Here is a 22,502-nt window from a genome sequence, read left to right on the forward strand (position 1 = left end):
ACTACAATAAAATAAACCAAATGATAGGTAGAATAACAGTAATAAATAAATATTAGTGTTTTAGCTTGTTTCAAATGTAAAACTCAGTTTCCCAGAATCCTCTGCGTGATAACGTCACGGTCTCCCGCCCGTTGTGAAAACCTCCCGTCATGCTTTTCTGCGGGGCCGAGAAGAAGAAGCGTCATGATGGAGTCCGCGGGCGGCTGAAGGGACAAACCCGCATGATTTGCAGCTGAATACGGTCAAAGACCTCCATGTTTCTGCGGAGAAGCCGTTACGGATCGAAGAGCGTGGTCCCTGAATGACCCTCACATAGAAACTCTGCTGCGGAGACTGTTGGTGAGTTCAGGAGCTGCAGCGCGTCGTTATTGTAACGACCGGGCCGCCATTTAACTCGGCTCCTCAACACAACACAACACAACGCAACACAACGCCGCGAACAGCCGCGGGTTCCCACACACTCCGGTGGCGTGCTTCGTTTAGAACCGCACATTCAAACTCCCCCGCGGTCAGAGTGTCGGTCAGCACCCGCAGAGTGTTTACCAGCTGCCGACGGTTAGCCTGTTAGCACAGTTAGCCTCTGAAGCTACAGGCGCTAGCAGCACTAGCAGCGGCAGGGCGTTAGAGACGTTAATGTTTTAAAAGAAAACACCGAGACAGACGGAGATAAACTGCCCCACAGAGCCACGGTGCCACAGCTGGATGTGTCCGTCTGAAGCTGAACCCTCTCCCGGCCAGGAGAGGCTCGCGGTGGCGGTAGCTCCGTGTTAGCAGCCCGGGTAAACCTCGTGTTACAGTCGGTTTGGTTAGCGCTCCCCTGTTTCTTCATAACAACACCGGTAACTCCAGGACCGGGTCACCGAGGATTAACGAGGCTGTCCGAGGATAAGGGGTGAACACTGTTAGAGGCTGGTGGAGTATTAATGTGAGGGTCTGTTAGTTCAGGACGTGTTGATCAACCCGATGTTTGTGTGAGTTCACATGCTCTCAGACTTTGTGTGTTTAGATCTTCTCTAGTCTACCGTTAACTCAGGTTTATCTCCAGTTTAATGTGCAGCACACTGAATGTTTTCTGTTGGAGATATAACTTTAACATGTGTGTTTGAGGGAAGTGATGCTGTCAGAGTCCAGTGAACTAACCCTCTCTGCACGGTATGAAATGATGTGTGTGTGTATTAATGGATGTAAATAAAGGGTCTGGGAGGTGTAGCAGGGTCTGACTCTGTTAAATGTTAACAGTTAAATGTGTCTCAGGCTTCGTTCACACTGGACGTCCTGATCAGAACCGGATGTGAACCTGGGTCGGAGCTGCAGTTTAAACAGGGTCAGATAAAAACAGATCGTCCACCTCATCCATTTGATGTTTGAGTTTAATGTGAGTGAGTCAGAGCTGAAGGCTGGAAACAGCTCAGTGTGTCAGGACCAGGGCTGGGTATCATTCAAGAACTTGAGACTTGACATCGATACCGGTTCCTGCACGTTACATCACGTATCATGCTACAGATCTTGAGTCTTATTTTTCCACTAAAGCAGTTTTCTAACATAAAAACATACAACAAATAACTTTCAGTGACAGTCAGTGATGTTCACTGCTGCAGACTGAGGACCTTTAACTCCTGCAGCTGAACACGGAGCAACTTCCTGCTCCTGAACAGAATCTCTGCTTCAAACGCTTCATCAGATTGACTGTGTTGCCTTGGCAACGCTGTCCTTTTTGCAAATATTGCATCGTGCACTATTGGTATCAATCTTACTAAAATGGAGACACTTTTGACCTCGGTCACACGCGCACACACACACACAGACACACACTGTAGTTCACCACACAGATTCTCGTGAACTCCTTGGTGTCGAAACTAAAATGTCCAACCAAAATGTTTTTTGATAACTGGTATAAAAGAACTGAAGTTCTAGTCAGGGCTGATGTTGGAGGTGTCTGACGACTCCAGGCTCAGGTGTGTCTCAGTCCAGGCCCAGGTTTATCTTAGTCCAGGTGTGTCTTGGGCAGGTGAAGTTTGTTGTTGGTGGATGTGAGGACTCTGGTCTCGGCCCTGTATTCTTCTGGGTTTGGTTCTGAGTGAGTTAATGTAGACCTGGTCCAGTGGTCTCTGTGTGATTGATGTAGCCCACTGACCACCTGGTCTCCTCACCTGCAGAGTTAACTGGTCACCATGGCGACGGACATTGGCTCACCGCAGCGGTTCTTCCACATGCCGCGTTTCCAGCACCAGGCGCCGCGGCAGGTTTTCTACAAGAGGCCGGACTTTGCTCAGCAGCAGGCGATGCAGCAGCTCACCTTCGATGGCAAACGCATGAGGAAGGCCGTGAACCGCAAAACCATCGACTACAACCCCTCGGTCATCAGATACCTGGAGGTACACTCACCTGTAAAACTTTATTTAAACTCATCAAATACCTGGAGGTACACTCACCTGTAAAACTTCTGGCTGAGTCTGTTTTAAGGTGGAACTAAGCTCTGACTCATGTCCACCTTAAGGAGGTGTTGTAATAACTGGTTTTGGTCCCACAGAGACTCAGGTGCTTCATGTCCAGGTGTTTAAACGTGTTACCAGACTGAGTCAGAATATTCAGACGTGTTACTGATGGTGTTTTTCTGCAGGCTGTGGTCAGTGTATAATCACACTGATGCTTTCACTGACCTCTGTGTTTCTGTGCAGAACCGTTTGTGGCAGAGAGACCATCGAGACTTCAGAGCCATCCAGCCCGACGCAGGATTTTATAACGATGTGAGTTCACAGATCAAACATCAGATCCTCTCTGACTTTAACAGCAGGACTTTATACTGTCTGTCATCATTACATTTAAACAGCTCAGTTCAGGTTCAGATGAACTCCTCTAAAAGCTGCTGATTGGTTAATGATGATAAACCTCATTTACACAGTAACTTCACAGAAGAAGACAGAAGTTTTGAGGAGATTGGTTTAAAGTAGAGCTGAACAATTTTGAGAAAAAATCTAATTGTGATTTGATTTGTGACATAAGTTTTGAAAGTCAAGCTTGAGTCCAGGACTCACTGTAAAGATGTAAAACCTGTGATGGATCATTACCATTTAACATGAGTGAAATATGAACTGCTCTGTGAACTAATCCAAGGGTGAGGATGAAAATCTATGAATCCAACATGTATTTATAACAAAACCAACACATAACGAACCATAGAACAAACAGCAGCTCTATGTTCTCTTTCCCTCAGTAACATTACATCAGTCATTCTGTTGATTACACTGATGATAATACTGATACACTGAGGGTTAATGACAGGAGACTGACAGACACGCTGACACAGCTGATTCTCTCCCCTAAGCTCCAAATTCTGCAACTTTATAATATCAGCAGCAGTAAGTTTCCTACGTAACCTGTATACAGCAGAAACACTGCAGACTTGTTGGTGACTTGGTCACAGCTCGGTCTCTCCTGCCGACACGGTCAGTCGCTTTAACTCGTCATATCACCGGCAGTTTCAGCTTTAGCTGTGTCCATCTTCACCTGACACCGGACCAGAGAGAATCAGTTCAAGGTGTGATTTTGGTTTAATTTCGATAAATCGTTCAGTCTTAGTTTGAAGTCGTATTAAATAATCTAACGATCTAAAGAGATGTTAAAGATTATTCAGGATGGAAACTGTTAGACATTCAGTGAATGGAGTGACTGAGTGACTGTTCATCGTTCAAACTCCAACACATCAGCTGTGACTGATCACATGATCCTTCACATTAAAGACAAGATCTGTTCTTAAAGCTTCTGACAGTCTGAATAAACCCCTGCTGTCTCTGTCTGTCTGTCTGTCTCTCTCTCTCTCTCTGTCTGTCTGTCTCTGTGTGTGTGTGTGTGTGTGTGTGTGTGTAGCTGGTTCCTCCTGTCGGGATGCTCAACAACCCGATGAACGCCGTCACCACAAAGTTCGTCCGAACCTCCACCAACAAAGTCAAGTGTCCTGTGTTCGTTATCAGGGTGAGCTCCCGCATCACTTCCTGTTTACTTCCTGTTTGTTTATGACATCCACACAGTCTGAAGGAGAATACTCAGACCACCTGTCCGATGCTTTTATTTTGAAGTGCTCTGTGACTTTTATTCTGAAGGAGCTGTTTTCAGGCGATCAGAGGTCAGTGTGAAGGTTGTTTACATGTTTGTTTCCTGTTTGTTCAGTGGACGCCTGAAGGTCGACGCCTCGTCACCGGAGCATCCAGTGGAGAGTTCACTCTGTGGAACGGACTCACCTTCAACTTTGAGACCATTTTACAGGTAAACATCATCCATTCATCATCATTCATTCATCCATGTGATGTTCTCACGTTGGACTCACACAGATTCAGCAGCAGCAGTTTGTGTTGGTGAATTCATGTCCACACTCATCACACACATCTGTTTACTGTTGATGTTTCTTTTGGTTTTGTTGTGTTGGTCTTTGTCCAGCAGCGTCTCAGGGCGTCTGCTGCTTTTATATTCACCCAGAAAGAAATTCAAATGAAAACCCTCTGACCTGTAACTCTAAAGTTTCACCGATCATTCGATTGCAGATAAAGAGATTTCTTTGTGTCGAACGATAAGTTTTCAGAAACATCAGGACACATGTATCGTGTTACAGCGTTCGTCCACTGGGGGGCGTTGACAGGGTGATTTCACAGTGTTTACCTGTTGGTCAGGTGTTTAACTTCCTGTCTACAGTCATAGATCAGTTCTGTCACACGTCAAATCATCCAAACACATCATCTGAATAAATAGAATCTCATTCAGAATCTCAACATTCTGTTCTGAACCTTTTCTATATTTTTCATTTAGTCTGTAAAACGAGCAGAAATCACAGCTCAGTCAGTCTGCAGGTGACCTCGGTCAGGTGACCTCAGTCAGGTGACCTTGGTCAGTGTACAGGTGACCTCGGTCAGGTGACCACCTCTCTGGATGTTTCTGTGCTTCTCTCTCTTGAAAAATTTAACTGTTGTTGTCACATGAAGCCTCCTGTTCTGACCTCCCTCCCCCTGGTCTGCCCTGTCCCACCTGCAGGCTCACGACAGTCCGGTCCGAGCCATGACCTGGTCTCATAACGACATGTGGATGCTGACGGCGGACCATGGCGGCTACGTGAAGTACTGGCAGTCCAACATGAACAACGTCAAGATGTTCCAGGCTCACAAGGAGGCCATTAGAGAAGCCAGGTTTATACCCAATCTACCATTTTCTGTAGTTCACCTGAGTCTCTGCTGTTTACTGTCAGCGCTGCAGTTCCTCCCTGCAGCCACGTGGGGGCGCTGCCTCACCTCTCGCCACATGTTGTTGTTGTGGTTGATTAATGACAGATGTAAGTGTGTGCTGTCGCAACACTGCAGTGATCTGTTGTTGATATTCTACCTGCTGTGGCTGATGAGCTGTTTACCTGTGTGTACACCAACGGTTGATTGTGTTGAATAAAGTCATCAACTATTGATTAACTGGTTTGGATAGGCGCGGTGCTGTGGGTGGAGAGGAGGGTGGAGGTCAACCAATAAAGGCCCAATAAAGTTTTAGCAGGGATCAATAAAGTGAATAAAGAGAAGAACTGGGTGACATGGCTGCTGGTCTGAACACCACCTGTCAGGCACCTGTAGACGTTTAAATAAAGGTTTGAATTCCACGTCTGCACCTTAAACACCACGGCCCCGGACGCTAACGCCCCCACCTTCATTTCCCTGTTAACGTTAAAGTGGGTCTCGCAGGAGACGAGACTTTTAGTCCAAAAACACTGGAGCCTACATCTCCCATAAGGCAACATGGGGACAGTGTCTTTCAGTAGAGCCTCTCCTGACTGATGACATCACTGTGACATCATTACAGCCTGAGCAGGACTAACCATGTTTAGTTTCCTGGTCCTGGTTAGTTGTCCTCAGCAGGACCAGACCTCTGACCTTTAACTGAGCAGGAACACCTGTACGATGTGATGTCATCAGGTACCACACACCTGAGTCGCCTGTAGTTGGTGTGTAGCTCTGCATCAGATTGTCAGGTGTTCCTGTTAGTTTGTCCACCTCTTGATGTAGGAATCTGTCGTTAAAAATAATTTACAAACTGTTTTATTCATGTTGCTGCTAAAAGAAACTACCCATGAGCCTCAGCGCTCTCTCACAGGTTCTGTTAGCTTGGTGTGGCGCTGCTGGTCCTGGTCAGAACTGGACCAGATTTAATCTCAGTTTATCTCAGTAGTGAGCAGGGATATGGAAGTCTAAAGCTGCCAACACTGAAAGGAAATCATTTGATCAAATTGAAATGTTATTTTCTGTTGGTTCTGTCGGTTGTATGATGTAAAACAAAACTAACATTTCAACATCCATAATTACTGTTCTAATGTAGAAATGTGATTTTATTTATTTAATTGCAGGGTAGTTTGAACAAACAGAAAAGTCAACAACTATGGAAATTAAAAAGAATAGCAAACCATAATTTAAAACATTTATAATAGTCCAGTTACGTTCAGTGTAATTCTCTTTATGGATGTTTACATTTTCATTTCCAAATAATGTCGATCTAAATGGTTTTAAAGTTGTGATTCTAATTTTCTTTCACACAGAAATAAGAAAATAAGGAATTTGAATTGATCAAATGACTTTGAATTAATATTGGCCCCTACAGGTTTCCGTAGAAACCACCTGTTACCTCTTCTTGTTCAGTTTTCTCCACAGGATTTAGCCTAGCTTAGCATGAACACAAGAGGCAGGGGGAAACTGTTAGCCTAGCTTAGCATAAAGACTGGGGGCAAAGGGAAACTGTTAGCCTAGCTTAGCTCAAAGACTGGAGGCAAAGGGAAACTGTTAGCCTAGCTTAGTGTAAAGACTAGAGGCATGGGGAAACTGTTAGCCTAGCTTAGCGTAAAGACTGGAGGCAGAAGGAAACTGTTGGCCTAGCTTAGCACAAAGACTGGAGGCAAAGGGAAACTGTTAGCCTAGCTTAGCGTAAAGATTAGAGGCACGGGGAAACTGTTAGCCTAGCTTAGCATAAAGCCTGGATGCAGGGGGAAACTGTTAGCCTAGCTTTAGGAGTCTGATCTCTGTAATGGTTCTCTGAGCAGGTCTCTGTTTGTCGTTATTGATGAATCAGCTGATTAGTTATTTACACTGTAAAACACGAGTAAACAGAGAGTAAATGTCCAAGGCCAGAGGATGGAGGCAGGTTTTGATTGATTGATGATCAGTTGATTGATTGTTGGAGACAGTCTCCTGTGATTCATAGTTTCTACTGTCAAAGGATTTCAAGCAACACGGGGGGGGGGGGGTTTAAAACGTGAGTCCAGCTGAAACCTGCTGCTAAAGGGTCAGTTCACACTAATGATACAGATCAGGTCTGTGAGCTCTGAGGGTTTCTGTTTAAACTGATGATGATTCTGTTTAAACTGAAGAAACTATTTGATCTGAAAATGTTTTTAGGTCAAAACACAAAGATTCAGAAAAACAAAGAGGAACAGGAAATGATCAGTTTCCACTCACTGATCAAAAGAATTGATTCACTCTCTGTTCTCTGGGTTTAAATGTCCTTGATCAGGTCTGACCTGATACAGAGACCTGGATCAGGTCAGACCTGGTCTGAGACGTGGATCAGGGGCAGAGGTAGTTTTTCTAACCGAGAAATAGTCAGAGTTAATGAACAGGTCATTTTCCAGGTCATTTTCCAGGTAACTCATCTGTTTCCTCCCAAACATCCTGGAAAACCTGGAACTGTGTTTAATAGATGTTTCTCAGAGAGAAGGGACAGTCCTCCAGGACCTGAAACCTGGAATATATTTAATGCAGCCTCTGGGTCCTGGAAAAGTCCTGGAGAATGTTTTTGTGCAGCTGTGCTGAGTCTGTTCAGGAGAAACTGACTCATTGATCAGAGCTGTGATTATTGATCATCGTCAGGATCAATAGTTTGTTTAATGTATAAACTGATGATGGTGACAAATGTCTGATTTAGTCCAAAGAGTCAGTCAGTGGTGGTTGGTCTGATTGTTCCTGAACGTCTCACGGTTCAGTCAGCTGACGTCTGTTGACCTTTGACCCCGACAGTTCAGTCTGTTGACCTGTGGCAAGTCAGTGGTTTAAGGAAAGTATCGTTTGTACCTCGTCTCTGACCAAAGTTCAAAGGTTAAACAAACTAAACGTGAACAGATTCAGATGAACTGAACAGTCTCATGATGTTTGTGTTGAAATAACCCGGATGTTTGTTCCCAGAGCATCATGGGAAACAGTTAACAGCAGCGTAAACACCTGAAGCTCCGACTGTTCTCTTTACCTCTTCTCCTCCTCCTCCTGAAGGTGACAGGGTGAAGGTGCAGTGAGGATCCAGCAGGTGGAGACATTTAGACTGAATCTGATCGTCTCATCATTTAATTTATCAGTAGACTGAGCTCTGACAGAGTGAACAGACTGAAATAAAACTTTATTAACTGTGTTGGTCAATGACAGTTAACAGGTGAATCCCTAACTCTGTCACCTCTAACCTCAGTGACTCAGCATCAGTCAGGTGGTTGGTTTTGTTTTTGGAGGATGAGATTTGCTGATGGAGCAGGTGAAGGTAAAACAGTAGAGACAGTAGAAACAGTAGAGACCCGTCAGATGAAGACCTTCCTCACTCTTCCTCTCTTCTCCAGTTTCTCTCCGACAGATAATAAATTCGCCACCTGCTCAGACGACGGCACCGTCCGGATCTGGGACTTTCTGCGCTGCCACGAGGAGAGGATCCTCCGAGGTACGCACCTGCTGACACGCACCTGAGGTCACAGGTCACACACACCTGCTGACATGCACCTGAGGTCAGACCACGGGGTCGTCTGTACGGAGGCCCAGGAGGGACAAAATACTACTGAGAACTAATGAACAGAACAAACTGATTATTGATCTGTCACTGTGTGTGTGTGTGTGTGCGTGTGCAGGTCACGGTGCTGATGTGAAGTGTGTGGACTGGCATCCCACCAAAGGTCTGGTGGTCTCTGGCAGTAAAGACAGTCAACAACCAATCAAGTTCTGGGACCCAAAGACTGGACAGAGTCTGGCTACACTGTGAGTCCACCACAGACACACAACTACACACAGCTACACACACTGACACACACTGACCCCCACTGACCCACCCTCCCCCTCTCCTCAGTCACGCCCATAAGAACACAGTGATGGAGGTGAAGTGGAACCTGAATGGTAATTGGCTGCTGACGGCGTCACGTGACCACCTGTGTAAACTGTTTGACATCAGGAACCTGAAGGAGGAGCTGCAGGTGTTCAGAGGACACAAGAAGGAGGCCACAGGTGAATCTGAGCAGAGATACCTGGAATTATTTACTGTCCAGTTCTGGAAAATGATTGTATTTACCTGGTATCAGGTGAGGTGTGTGTGTTAGAGAGTAAAGGTGTGGTCTGTGTCCTCAGCCGTGGCCTGGCACCCGGTCCACGAGGGTCTGTTCGCCAGCGGTGGTTCTGATGGTTCTCTGCTGTTCTGGCACACCGGGTAAGACCCCCTCCCCCGGTCACACCTGACCCACAGTCTGGTCTCTGTAGGACCCCCCCCCCCCCCCCTCCCCGTACTGGTGTGGTTCTGGTCTAACTGGTTCCTGTTGTTGTTGTCAGGGTGGAGAAGGAGGTTGGAGGGATGGAGATGGCTCATGAGGGGATGATCTGGAGTCTGGCCTGGCACCCGCTGGGTCACATCCTCTGCTCTGGCTCCAACGACCACACCAGGTAAACAACACATAAACAACATGTAAACATGTGAACAACACGTAAACATGTGAACAACACGTAAACAACATGTAAACATGTGAACAACATGTAAACAACACGTAAACAACGTGAACAATGTGTAAACATGCAAACAACATGTAAACATCATGTAAACAACATGTAAACATCATATAAACATGTAAACAACATATAAACATGTAAACAACATGTAGACAATGTGTAAACATGCAAACAACATGTAAACATCATATAAACATGTAAACATCATATAAACATGTAAACAACATATAAACATGTAAACAATGTGTAAACATGCAAACATCATGTAAACAACATATAAACGTGTAAACATGCAAACAGCATGTAAACTTCCACCCTGCCCTCCCTGCAGGCTCCTCAGTTTGTTGTTGTTGATTTCTCAGTAAATTCTGGACGAGGAATCGACCGGGCGATAAGATGAGAGACCGGTACAACCTGAACCTGCTGCCGGGGATGTCGGAGGACGGAGTGGAGTACGGTGAGCTGCAGAGGACAGAACCAGACACAGACGTCTGTGACTTTATGTCTTCACAGCTGATCTCTGTGTGTTTGTGTTTCAGACGACTTGGAGCCGAACAGCGTGGCCTCCATCCCTGGCATGGGGATCCCTGAGCAGCTGAAGGCCGCCATGGAGCAGGAGCAGAGCAGTAAGTCACATCCTGGAACATCCTGAAACTCTGACAGGGTTTCAACCCAGAAAATCAGGAACACAGAGACTCAGAGTCTCAGTCGGAATAATCACATGTCATCATGACTGTACTCTGAGTACTTTACTCTGAGGATTACTGTGAGTTACTTCATGATTTTAGATCTTTACATTACCTGTGGATTAACTCAGGTGTGACTCAGGTGTGACTCAGGTGTATCTGTTGTCTCCAGGTAAAGAGGCGGCTCCTGAGGTGGAGATGTCGATCCCAGGTCTGGACTGGGGCATGGACGAGGTGATGGGTAAAGACGCTAAGAAGGTCCCTCAGAAGAAAGTACCGTACGCTAAACCCATCCCAGCACAGTTCCAACAGGTAAACACCTGATCAGCACCTGATCAATACCATTTATCAAACCGTGTAACCGTTTTGTTTTAGTTCTAAATTGGAGTCTGTGGACACAGTAGAGACAGTAGAGACAGAAGAGACAGGTGTGGTTGTTGACTCCTCCTCCCCCCTCCCCCCTCCCCCCCAGGCCTGGGCTGAGAACAAAGTTCCCATGATGCCTCCCTCTGGAGATCTGTCCAAAGACAGGAAGGTGGAGCAGAAGGTGGAGGCGAAGAAGAAAACTCAGGCAGAGATCGAGCAGGAGATGGCAGCTCTGCAGTACACCAACCCCCTGCTGCTGGAGGTGAGGACCTGGTCTGGGTCTGGGTCTGGGTCTGGACCTGGTTAACCAACACATAACCACTTTAACCCCCCCAGGTGTTCTCTCTGACCTCTGACCTCTGTTTCCTGCAGCAAATGAAGATGGACCGGATGAACCAGATGAGCTCAGACGGGAACATGGGCCCCCCACAGGGTCAGGGCCCGATGCCCCCCTTCCCTGGTCCTGGAGGTCCTGGAGGTCCTGTCCCTCCCGGTCAGCAGGGCTTCCCTCCGAACATGCCTCCTCAGCAGATGCCCAACAACATGGGGCCCCCCATGGGCCCTGGAGGCATGCAGCCCCCCTTCATGCCCCCTGGACAGATGGGGCCGCCCTCAGGACCTCAGCCTCACCAGGGGCCCCCGCAGGGCATGATGGGACCACCAGACATGCAGGGACCCCAAAGTATGCAGAGACATCCCGGCCCTCCGAGGAACATGGGGCCCCAGGGGCCTCACGGTATGGGTCCTGGACCCAGGGGGATGCAGGGGCCCCCCGGCGGGATGATGGGGCCCCCTCCCCGAGGAATGGGTCCGAGGGACTCTCAGGGCCCTCCGCCTCAGGGGGGGATGATGCCACCTCAAGGGAACATGATGGGCCCCCAGGGTCCTATGCAGGGTGGGATGATGGGGCCCCCGCCCCGGACACACGGCAACATGCCAAACAACTATGGGATGGGCAACATGCAGGGGCCCCCGGGGGGGATGCACGGCCCCCCAGGAAATATGCAGGGGCCCCCAGGTAACATGCAAGGACCACATGGAAACATGCAGGGGCCTCAAGGAAATATGCAGGGGCCCCATGGAAACATGCAGGGGCCCCCGTACATGCAGCACCAGGTGAGTCCTCTGAAGCAGATCCAATTTATCATCAGAGATCTGGTCCAGGATCAGATCCACCAGGACCTGGCTCTAAAGCTGCTGTGGTTCTGAATTCTGACCTGGTCTTTACAGGGGCAGAACTCGGGGCCGATGATGCATGGAATGGGCCAGCAGGGGCCCAGCAGCAAAGGTAAGAGACGTGAGTCCAGTCTCAGTTCTGGATCTGGATCCTGGTGAAGCTCAGACATGAACATAGGAACCTGGTGTCTGATCACAGGATCAGATCTAAAGTTTGTCTGAAGTAAAAGAATCTGCTTTCACTCTGACCTCTGACCCCTCTCGTCTCAGGAGACCCTCGGGGGCCGCTGCCGAACCACCACATGGGCCCTCCAGACCGGCAGGGTCCTGGAGGTCCCGGAGGACCGGACCAGGGCTCAGGGTCTTACTGGGGGGACGGCCAGCAGGGTCGACGCGGACCGCAGGACTTTGACGGAGGCCAGGACTTTCACAGCAGAGGAGAGGAGGGCTGGAGACCAGGACCTGGACCGGGATACCAGGGAGGAGGAGGAGGCCACAGGGGGGGAGGACACCGAGGAGGGGGAGGGAACGGAGGGAGCTGGGGCCCCGACGAGAGGTTCAGCGGGGGAGAGTTCAGAGGACGGAGAGACGACAGGTGAGACGGGTTTCACTGCAGACTCTGAGGTCTCACCTGGACTCACCTGGTCTCACCTGGACTGTGTGTGTGTTTCAGGTTCAGAGGAGGAGGCCCCGGCCGGCCCGGAGGTCGAGGTTACGCTGACGAGTACGGCGGTCAGGATGAGGGCTTCGACGGCCCGGAGGAGATGAGCCGAGGCTGGGACAACGGAGGCAGGGGGAGGCCACCACGAGGAGGCGGCCCCCCCAGAGGAGGAGGTGAGGAGGGGGGTGAGGAGGAGGGGGAGGAGGGCTCATCACTCTGTGGTTCTCAGGTCTGGTCCAGTGTGGACCATAACATTATGATCCACTCTCCCTCCTGGAAACTGTTCCAGGTTTTTCCAGGACCATCAGACTCAGAGAGTCAGGGTGTCTGTCTTCCTGTCTGTAGGTCACGACGGTTACCGTGACGCTCAGCAGATGCATGATGGGTCGTCTCCGGCAGGTCGAGAGCGCTCGTCGTCCCTGCAGGGGATGGACATGGCGTCTCTGCCCCCAAGGAAGCGCCCGTGGCAGGACGGACCAGGGACCGGAGACCCCCGAGAGAGAGAGTCCCCCGGAGCTGACGGAGGTGAAGAAACAAGTTCAGTCTGATGATCTGAGCAGAACCTGAGTTATAGAACAACTCAGTAATCTGTTAGACATGTAATCTGTTACTGTGAGGAACTGTAATACTGTGATTACAGATGAGTGTAGATACAGACTCTGTTCAGAACAACTCAAACAAACTTCACGAGTCCGAGTCCGTCTGATTAAATCAAACCTGACAGCTCCTGTGATGTGATTGGTCGATTCTCTCCTCTTCTTCCTGTCGAACTCTTTAACCAACATTTGTTATTTTATTGATAACATTTAAAAAATAAAGGACATTGACCTCAGATCAGGTCAGATCAGGTCTGATCAGGTCCACGAAGACAGGAAGACTTTTACTTTGAAAAGCTCTGACAGACTCTGTCTTTCCCCTGCAGGTCGCCCCCCCCAGAGGGAGGACGGGGGTTACGGTCCGTCCGTCCGAGGCGGTCGAGGCGGCTGGGGTCCTGGAGGAGGACCTGTTCCTGGACTGGGCCCCAGGAGAGGAGGACCGGTTCCCAGAGGAGCGCCGAGGGGGGCGGGCGGGGCCGGTAGTCCCAAAGACAACAACTCCCAGGATCCTCCTCTCCTCTGGTCGTCTCCCCGCCGGTCCTCCACAGACCTGAGACCAAGTCCTGATCCTGACGAACCCTCAGACCATTGGTCACGTGACACACGGAGACCTGTGCTGCTGCTGCGAAGGACGGTGGACTCTGATTGGTCCACAGCGACTCAGGGGTGTGTGAACACCTGAGGGGACAGGTGTGTCCTCCCTGAAGCACAGGTTTATTTTAATGTAAAATACTGTAGAGAACCATCACGTCTTTTATTTCTCAGACTTTGTCTTCAGATTCTTTTTGTCCTTTTTGTAAAAGATTTCTATGTTTTTGTGTTTTCACCGACTCCACCGAGGTGGACAATAAAGATTCACACTTCAAACTCCTGCTGACTACAGCGCCACCTGTGGACAGGTCTGATGCTTCAAGGATTCACTGCTCAGGTGTCAGCTGACTGAAATTAAACTTTATTAATATAACAGGTGGAATCATGAACCCTGGTTTGAACTGAGCTGTAGCATCAGATCACACAGCTGCTGACTCATCGTACTTGATCAGGTACGCAGAGCAGGAACAGGTGTGTTACCTCAAGTCTCAGTTCAGTTCTATCAGGAAAACATGAGTCAACAGTTTGGTTTTTAATTACAAACAGAACATGTGAAAATCAACAGCTGGTTAGAAACTGTACAGTAAGGCGTCTCCTTGTCATTGGTTAACTCTCGTCCAATCAGCAGAGAGCGACAGGTGAACCACTTCCTGTAACACCTGAACACAGTTCATCAGGTCGTAGCTGAAACAGCTGTATAAACTTGATTTGGTTTGTTCAGTGAGCAGCAGGTCAAAGGTCAGCTCCACCTCAGCAGGAGCCGATAATCAATAATCAGTCTATCGATCCTGTTCGTGTGTGTGTGTGTGTGGAGTCAGTCTGCAGAGGAATGTTCTGATAGTTGGTCCTCTCTGATCTGGGCCCCGGGTCAGGAGCTCAGTCTCCGGTCAGATCGGCATGGTTTTCCCGGTGACGGTCCGTTTGATGGCAGAGGCCGCCATCCCCCCCATGAAGCGGATCCCGGCGCTGCCCCCGGGCAGCAGCGACACCACGTACCCGACGATGACGGCGACCTGCAGGGCGGCGCCCAGCGCGGTCAGCACGGTGCTGTGGAGGCTCAGCGCCGCGTAGAGAGTCCCGCCGAGGGCGCACAGGTACACGGCGGCTCCGGGGGAGGTGGGCAGGCCGGCGACCATCCTGCTGGGTCCGCGCAGCACCGCCGCGGCCGCGATGGCGAACAACGACCCGAGCGACCAGAGCAGGGCGAACTTGCGGGCGTAGAGCAGCAGCAGCGGGGCGTACAGCGCGGACAGTCCGAAGCACAGCGCGGAGAACGACACGCACACCCCGAAGGCCACCAGCCGCTGCCTGCGGCTCATCCCCGGCAGACAGGGGTCCGGCTCGGCCGACCACGGCCAGGAGAAGCCACTGTTCCCGCCGGAGTTCTGGCCGGACCACGGGCTGGACCACCGGCCGAACCAGCTCCCGGGTACCGGCTCCGGGTCGTCCATGTCCACCGTGGTGCTGGAGCTGGACTGGGAGATGGTCTTCGCTCCACCGCCTTTGGACTGAGCCAGGTACTCCTGGAGCTGTCGGTTCAAGTCCGCCATGACGGAGCAAGCTAATTGGCTAACTGTTAGCGTCACTTCTTCTTCGCGGATTGTTTTCCTTGTGAACTTCCGGCAGCGCGGCGCCTCACCACTGCCCCCACAGGACAGATGAAAAACTGCAGCTTTACTCACAGGTGCTCAAACACCTTCACAGAGAAATACCAGCTAATATTTATGATTTATTGATTGAATGTATTGAGTGATAACATATTATTCCTCACCCCCAGTGAAGAATGATAATAAATGAAACAGGAAACTGATAAAATGAATAAAGTTAAATCAGGTCAGACTCAGCTCTGATCTGACTCTTTATTTTCTCTGTGTCAGTTTCACTGACGTTAATCTGTGGTTAGTTTCTGTATCTTTGTGTTTTTCAGTGTCAGGATTTTATTTTGGTAAAAGTCACATGACCTCAGCTGTCGCACTAAAATTAACCCTTCAGATGATTGGCTGGAAGACAGACACACAACCATCTACGGTATCAGTGTGTGTGTGTGTGTTTCATTCACAGCAGTGAAGAGGAAGAAACAACTGAACCGACCAGGCAGCAGGTAACACACACACACACACACACACACACACACAGTTTTCTTTGTTTTACTGAGGAGTAAACTGATCTGAATGAATGAATGAATGAATGACTCTGAGTCAGACTGTCTCGGTTAATGATCCATGTTTAAACCGGATCGAGCCACATGACCAGCTGTCCAGGTTTCCCAGCATGCATTTCACTCTGACAGCTGCCGATGGTGGAGGATGTGAGTCACACTCTGCTAAACGTCCTGTTAATCAGCAGCTGTCAGGTCCAGGTTCTACCTGAACCACACTACGACCTGCAGCTGGACCCACAGCCTTCAGCTCATCACCTGGAGTCAGAGTCCCCCTCTCACTCCTGTAACACACCTGTATTCAGATAGATGTGTTATTATTATGAATTCATTCTGACACTAATCGCAGGTGTACAGGTGTGTTAAGGTGTGATCACATGACTCTCAGCTGTGAGTGAACTGTGTCCTGTGATGTTTCAAATGACTGAAATGATTCAGGTTGGTCCAGAACATGGTTAGCTTAGCTTAGCTAACAGTTCCCTCCAGTCTTGGTGCTAAGCTAGGCTAACAGTCCTGGGTTAGGATTTCTGTCAATTAGATGATCGACAGAAAATTAATCAGAAAAATTTATTTTATTTACTGTTTTCTTGGACAGTAAATTAAATAAAGTTTAATGATAAATAAAATTAATTTTCTAACATTTTACATCGTTTCTGACGTCAAAGAGCAGAAATCAATAATCGATCATTGGCAGATTATCAGATATTAAAGATGATATTTGAGCGGTGGGTGGAGCCGGTCCTCAGTGGTGCACTAACAGCAGTGTGTCTCCTGACAGGGCGGGGTCATGTCGGTGTCTCAGATCACCCCCACCCTGTTCCTCAGCGGCGCCGACGGGCCCCTGAACGCAGCGCTGGTGTCTCAGAAAGGCATCACCCTGATCGTCAACGCCACGCTGAGCCACGCCTGTCCCGCTTACCCGGGGGTGGAGTGTGTGCGGGTTCCTGTCTCTGACCTGCCCAGCGCCCGCCTGGGGGACCACTTCGACCGGGTGGCCGAGCGTATCCATGGTAACCGAGCGGGAGGCACGCTGGTGCACTGCGCCGCCGGTATGAGCCGGTCTCCGGCGCTGGTGATGGCCTACCTGATGCGGTTCAGGGGGGTGACGCTCCGCCAGGCGCACCGCTGGGTGCAGGAGAGCCGGCCCTACGTCAGGCTGAACGCCGGCTTCTGGGACCAGCTGCTGCAGTACGAGAGGCGGCTGTACGGAAAGAACACCGTCAGGGTGGCGGCGGTCGACGAGGCGCCGCTCCCGCCGCCCCCGCTGACTCCGAGGACTCCGAGGACACCGAGGGTGACGAGGGCGACGCCACCGCAGCAGCAGAGGAACCGGTTAACGCTGGTGCCCAGGTCCCCCCTGATGAGCCGAGCATCACTGACCACAGGGTCACCTGTGATGACCCGAGCTCAGGTGATGACGCCGGGAAACAAGTCACAAAGAGGGACCAGATCCAGCATCAACATCTGACCCCCCAAACAGATCTGAACCACTGCCTACATTATCCACAATGTACCATCATCCACTGACCTCAGCCTCTCCCTGAAGACACAGCAGCTCAGTGAACCTGAACCATCTGAAGACGAACCCTGAATATCTCCAAAGTCTCACCTGCTGCAGTCAGGTTCAGGTGTGAAACAGGTGTGAACCTCTGATCGATGAACTCACCTGCAGGAGGAGGACACCTCCGTCAGGTCTGTCCCAGTCTGAAACCACCTGCTGGTCTGTGGGTTCAGACAGGACAGTTTGATGCTCAGGACTCTGAGGATCTGAGACCTTGTTGGACTCCTGATGTTTATTTGACCACAATGATGTGATGGTGTTTAATTTCTCTGCCAATCAGAGAACACATGAAGATGAAATCCTTCAGTCCTGAAGGTTTTAGAACCAGGTCCTGGTTTCACAAAGACTCTGATTCAGTTCATCAGGACTGTTTCTGATCTGAACATGTTTCAGGTTGAAGATTTCGGACTCTGGACAGAGACGAGAGTAACAGCAGAGGGTTGGGATGAGATCAGACTGTTCATCAGTTACATTCACTCAGATACAGTGGGATTATATTCTGTGTCAAATCAGAACTTCATCGGAACTTGTCAGAAAATACAGAGCTGCAGGAAGTCAGTTAGCATGTTAGCATGTTAGCACTCCCCGTTCCCTCGTCCCAGAGTCAGTGTGTTTCTGGTTAAATGTCTGAAATAAGGTCTGTGGTTTTAACTCAAGACATTTTCAGGTTTGATTCTCCGACATAAAATGGGTCAGTAAATCCCCCACTCCTGATGTTTGAAGCTTTTACGTGTCTTAAAAAAGGCGGTTGCTAACGAGTGTCTAAATGAGACTACAGAGGTTGTCGGGGACGTTAACATGAAAACCCATCTACTCACCAGTCCACCTTTACAGCCTCGTTGTGTTTCTACTCACGCTCTTTCAAACTCTCACTAACTTTCTAAGAAGAAAGGCTTTTGTAGAAGAGCTCAGAGCTAAATGAAATGACCAGTTGGAAGCTTAGTGGTGGAGACGTTGACGTCATGTGACCGTGGTGTAGTTGGTTTATAGCCTAACATTAGCTTCTTACTTCTGGAGGTTGGATTTAGGCTTCAAACATCAGAACAGTGGTGTTCATCTGTGAAGATTATCTGATCAACTAAACCTGGAAGCATCAGAAACTTTAGTTGATTCACACAGGTTTCTATGATTCATCCAGACTAACTGTGAGCACGTCTTTGTGAAACCAGCTCTGGGTGTGTGACTGTGATCTTTACTGTGTTGTGTACTTTGTCAGTGTTTCTTTACAAACAGGTTGCCTAAATTAAAAACGCTAAAATCCTCATCCTCCTCAGAGAGCTTTAATCAGCAGGTTTGTGTTGTGGACCAGGATACCTGTTTCCAGCCTTTATGCTCAGCTAAGCTAACCATGTCTTTACTCCAGCTCCGCACTAAAGTTTGACAGTAATATTCATCTTCTCTCAAAATGTTGAACTATTCCTTTAAAGTGAAGCAGGACTTCAGACCCTTTAGAACCTTGTCAACAGGTAGTACTGGATTGATTGTGTGTAATGTTAGACCTCAGTATAAATCAGAGATGAAGCAGGATGCTCTTTGTGGATAGTAAACTGGTAAAAATGACAATCCAAACTAAAACCTGTAGTTTGTAGTTTGGTTATTGCTTTAACTAAAGTTTAGTGTAGTCTTTGTTTGTACTATATATCTAAAACTTTTTAAATTCATTCACAAACTTCTGAAACTAAACCCACACCTGTGCCTTAACCATAGCATCGTCATATAATTAACATTTCTTTTTCAGCTGATGATATCGTCCTGTTGATGGTAGCAGTTGTTTCACCTGGAGGACGTATTGGAAGTTGTCCTCGTGCTTATACCTGTTTGATTCTGTGTTGATGGAGATAACAGTGTGTTGGGAAGTCCCAGATGGAGTATCTCAGAACTGAACTGGTCTTAAATGCAGTACCTCTTCCATTGGAGGGCAAGACATCAGTGTTCTCTTCCTGGAGTGCTGCTAGGTGGTGAGGCTGGTGGTGAAGCCATCATGCTTGATCATTTATTTATTCAGGGAATGCACAGCAAAACTACAAAGTTCCAGCTGAAAGAAACCAAGAATCTACAGTGATTTATGTTTGAGCAGCTGGAGAACCTGCTGTGTCCTGTCACTTTGCTGGAGAAATGCCTCTTATTGCTGCTGCCTAATCCATCGCCCTAACAAACTGGTAATATTCCTAATATTCAAAGTTAATATAATTTATGTCAAATCAAGTCTGAGTTTAGTCTCCTTGCCGTTCGAAGCAAGCAATGCTTTTATCCAACTAATGAAGGGATGTTCTTTCCCCTCCAACCAGTGTCTCCACTCAAATTCCCGGTTCCCAACATCGCAGTTGTGTTTTGCAGGACTGAGAAGATGCAAGAAGAAAGTGCAAGGGTATGGTTTTTGTTCCAAGAGGAAGTGTTGAGAACATACTGCCCCCACACCAGTGTCAGATGCATCCATCTCTACAGTGAACGGCCATGAAGGGTCATTTTAACCAGGACAGGTGCTGAGGTAAAGTGTTTTTTCAGTCCAGTGAATATTCATTTTGTCTCTGAAATCCAAGTGAAGGGAGTGGACAGTGAAGTGAGCCGAGTAAGTGGTGGTATGTCAGTTAGACTATAAGGTGTGATGAATCGTATTCTCACCAGATGGTACATGCTCTTCAGGTCCAGTTTGGAAAAGATGGTGGCCCCTGAAGTACTTCAAAAACGGAGTTGAGGTAAAGGATATTTGTTCTATGATGTTATTAAGGCCTTGGAAGTCAATGCAAGAATGAAGGGAACTGTCTTTCACGGAAACAACACAGAAACCTGCCCAAAGGGGACGATGAGGGGCAAATAATTCCTGTTATTGATATATGGCGTCTCTCTATGGACAGGACAGGTTATACAGTCTGCTGGTGGGATAAGGAGCTCTGGGAAACAAATAGCACAGTCATATGGGTGGTTAGGTGGCAGAAAAAGAGCCCTATCTTAAATGAAAACCTACCCCAGATCATGATATTAAAGAAGGACATTCGATAAGTCAGGAGGCTCAGGCACTGATGGATCTACAGGGACCTCTGCTGGGAGGTTGGTAGATTACGGACATGATGAATAAAGCTGAACTGACACAAACTTTCAGTTATTATGTTGTCTTAGCCAGGGCTCACCCAGAACCGAAGACGACTGAAGAGAATAAGACAGAACTGAATCTTTTCATGATTGTTACCCAGGAGGATAAAGTGCAGAGGTTCAGTCTGGTGCAGGACTCGGGCCACACGCCCTGCATCCAGCGCAGTGGCATCTAATGGAAGAATGAAAAGCTCATCAGATACGCTAAACTGGGCAGACAACATCTCATTCAGAGGGTTTTCATCAGTTCCTGAATCTACTAGATCAGGTGAAGACAAAGACAGTTTATTTCAACATAAGGTGACATTGAATTACTTTCTGGGTCAGGGGGCTGGAGGTGAAACAGTGTGGCTCATTAGTATTCCCACAGTTACTGGTGAGGACAAGAAGAAAGGAAATGGCAGGTTTGGCCACAGTTTATTCACCTGGATTCATTCTTTGCAGATGTTCCTCATTCCACTGTAGATTTCATCCACGTCACCATGACAACCAGCAGCATCAGGAGAACAACATGGTCACGTTTTTATGTTGTGATTAATTCACATGCCAATATATTTTTGTTGTCTTTGTCACAAGTACTTTCACACAGAATGTTAATATTATGTGATGAAAAAGCAACAAAAGCTAGCAGCAGTAGCATCAGCAGGAGGATCTCAAACTGTCCTGTCAGCATCCTAAAATATGTCCAGAACCAGCTGGAGCTTCAGCTCCCTGTTGTTTATTCATAACACCCCTGGTGTGTAAAGGCCTTTACTCTTTAAAATGAACAATACTTCTGTTCAGGATACATGACGTCATCATCATCATCATCATCAACAGAAACCACAAAATCATCATCTCAGTGTGACTGAAGGTCTCAGTGGTAAAATCTTCACTGGGAGAATTCTCCAAGTGTTAATGAATGGAAACATCTTCTCAGTGAAAGTGTGTGTGAAGGTGTGTATGTGTGTGTTAGTATCAGGATCAGAGAACAACAGCTTTCCTCTGTCACAGTCCAGATTTGTTCTGATCCTCTGGAGCTGCTTCTTCAGTGAGAGATCAGTGTCTGGATGTGACGGTGACTGTGTTGAGTATTCACCTTCAAAGAACCATATTCCCCATAATCCAGACTCTGTGTCTCCCTTCCTCTGGACAGACTCTGCTAACACACCCAGTATCCAGTCTGTATTGTCTCCAACCTCAACATCCCAGCTGTGAGTCCCTGAGTTAAAACCCTCAGAGCCCAGGACAGACCAGTAAAAATCAAACCTCTCTGGATTGTCAGAAAGCTGCTGCCATTCCTCTCCTCGTCAGATCTTCAGACAGGATCAGTTCTGGACCAGCAGAGTTTGGATCCAGAACCACAGGACTGTAGGAGACCATGTCCTTCATCTTGTTCCAGATGTTGAAGGTCAGTGTTTGGCCTGGTCTATCAGAGCTCCTGAGAGCAGCTGGTGATCCTCCAGCAGGGGGCGCTGCTGGACTCTTTCCACTGCAGCCTTGTAGTTGTTGAGGAATGAGACGTCTTCAGCTCTCAGCTCGTCCTCTGTGGCTCTGACTGTGTGTGAAAGAGCTGCTATCTCTCTGCTCAGAGCCTCCATCTTCTCCTTCATCATCTGACTCTTCTGCTCCTCTTCCTCCCTCAGTGCAGCCATCCTGGCCTCCTCTTCCTCTTCTAGAAACTGGTGAAGCTTCTTAAACTGCTCCTTAATCTGCCTCTCTGTGTGTCGGGCCTGGACCTTAATGTGTTCTGCTGTTTGATCAAACTTCACTTTAAACTTCTTCTAAACTCTTTAACTTCTTCTTTAAGGGCTCCAGAGTCCACTGAAGTTCCTTCTTGTGTTGTCGTGCAGCTTCATCGACGGGTCTGAATCTGTGGT

General features: G+C 48.3%; 3 protein-coding genes across 3 annotated transcripts; 2 read left to right on the forward strand and 1 right to left on the reverse strand.

The window, feature by feature from the left end:
• The first annotated feature begins 132 nt into the window (after positions 1 to 132).
• On the forward strand, positions 133 to 14,114 carry wdr33 (WD repeat domain 33). Its single transcript, XM_018679008.2, has 21 exons — positions 133 to 339; positions 2,157 to 2,375; positions 2,679 to 2,747; positions 3,868 to 3,972; positions 4,168 to 4,263; positions 5,023 to 5,174; positions 8,615 to 8,712; positions 8,897 to 9,023; positions 9,112 to 9,266; positions 9,387 to 9,465; positions 9,585 to 9,695; positions 10,121 to 10,215; positions 10,298 to 10,384; positions 10,617 to 10,756; positions 10,917 to 11,072; positions 11,183 to 11,926; positions 12,041 to 12,098; positions 12,257 to 12,581; positions 12,660 to 12,820; positions 12,993 to 13,172; positions 13,570 to 14,114. Exons 2-21 carry the CDS (start codon positions 2,172 to 2,174, stop codon positions 13,923 to 13,925), a joined length of 3,498 nt encoding a protein of 1,165 aa, XP_018534524.1. The 5' UTR covers positions 133 to 339; positions 2,157 to 2,171; the 3' UTR covers positions 13,926 to 14,114.
• Positions 14,115 to 14,174: 60 nt separating this feature from the next.
• sft2d3 (SFT2 domain containing 3) lies at positions 14,175 to 15,528 on the reverse strand. Its single transcript, XM_018679013.2, has one exon. It carries the CDS (start codon positions 15,382 to 15,384, stop codon positions 14,722 to 14,724), a length of 663 nt encoding a protein of 220 aa, XP_018534529.1. The 5' UTR covers positions 15,385 to 15,528; the 3' UTR covers positions 14,175 to 14,721.
• Positions 15,529 to 15,684: 156 nt separating this feature from the next.
• On the forward strand, positions 15,685 to 19,113 carry si:ch1073-184j22.2 (dual specificity protein phosphatase 18). The gene is made up of 2 exons (XM_018679012.2): positions 15,685 to 15,935; positions 16,771 to 19,113. Exon 2 carries the CDS (start codon positions 16,780 to 16,782, stop codon positions 17,458 to 17,460), a length of 681 nt encoding a protein of 226 aa, XP_018534528.2. The 5' UTR covers positions 15,685 to 15,935; positions 16,771 to 16,779; the 3' UTR covers positions 17,461 to 19,113.
• Positions 19,114 to 22,502: the final 3,389 nt, after the last annotated feature.

This window comes from Lates calcarifer, linkage group LG4 (genome assembly GCF_001640805.2).
Source record: "Lates calcarifer isolate ASB-BC8 linkage group LG4, TLL_Latcal_v3, whole genome shotgun sequence".
Taxonomy (NCBI): Eukaryota; Metazoa; Chordata; class Actinopteri; family Centropomidae; genus Lates; species Lates calcarifer.

What these genes read in the sequence shown, in the direction of transcription:
- wdr33 (XM_018679008.2), top strand. Translation starts at nt 2,172, where the DNA reads ATGGCGACGGACATTGGCTCACCGCAGCGGTTCTTCCACATGCCGCGT. An exon ending in CCAACCCCCTGCTGCTGGAG is followed by an intron (nt 11,073 to 11,182) that starts GTGAGGACCTGG and finishes TGTTTCCTGCAG; the next exon opens with CAAATGAAGATGGACCGGAT. An exon ending in GTCCCCCGGAGCTGACGGAG is followed by an intron (nt 13,173 to 13,569) that starts GTGAAGAAACAA and finishes TTTCCCCTGCAG; the next exon opens with GTCGCCCCCCCCAGAGGGAG.
- sft2d3 (XM_018679013.2), bottom strand. Translation starts at nt 15,384, where the DNA reads ATGGCGGACTTGAACCGACAGCTCCAGGAGTACCTGGCTCAGTCCAAA.
- si:ch1073-184j22.2 (XM_018679012.2), top strand. Translation starts at nt 16,780, where the DNA reads ATGTCGGTGTCTCAGATCACCCCCACCCTGTTCCTCAGCGGCGCCGAC.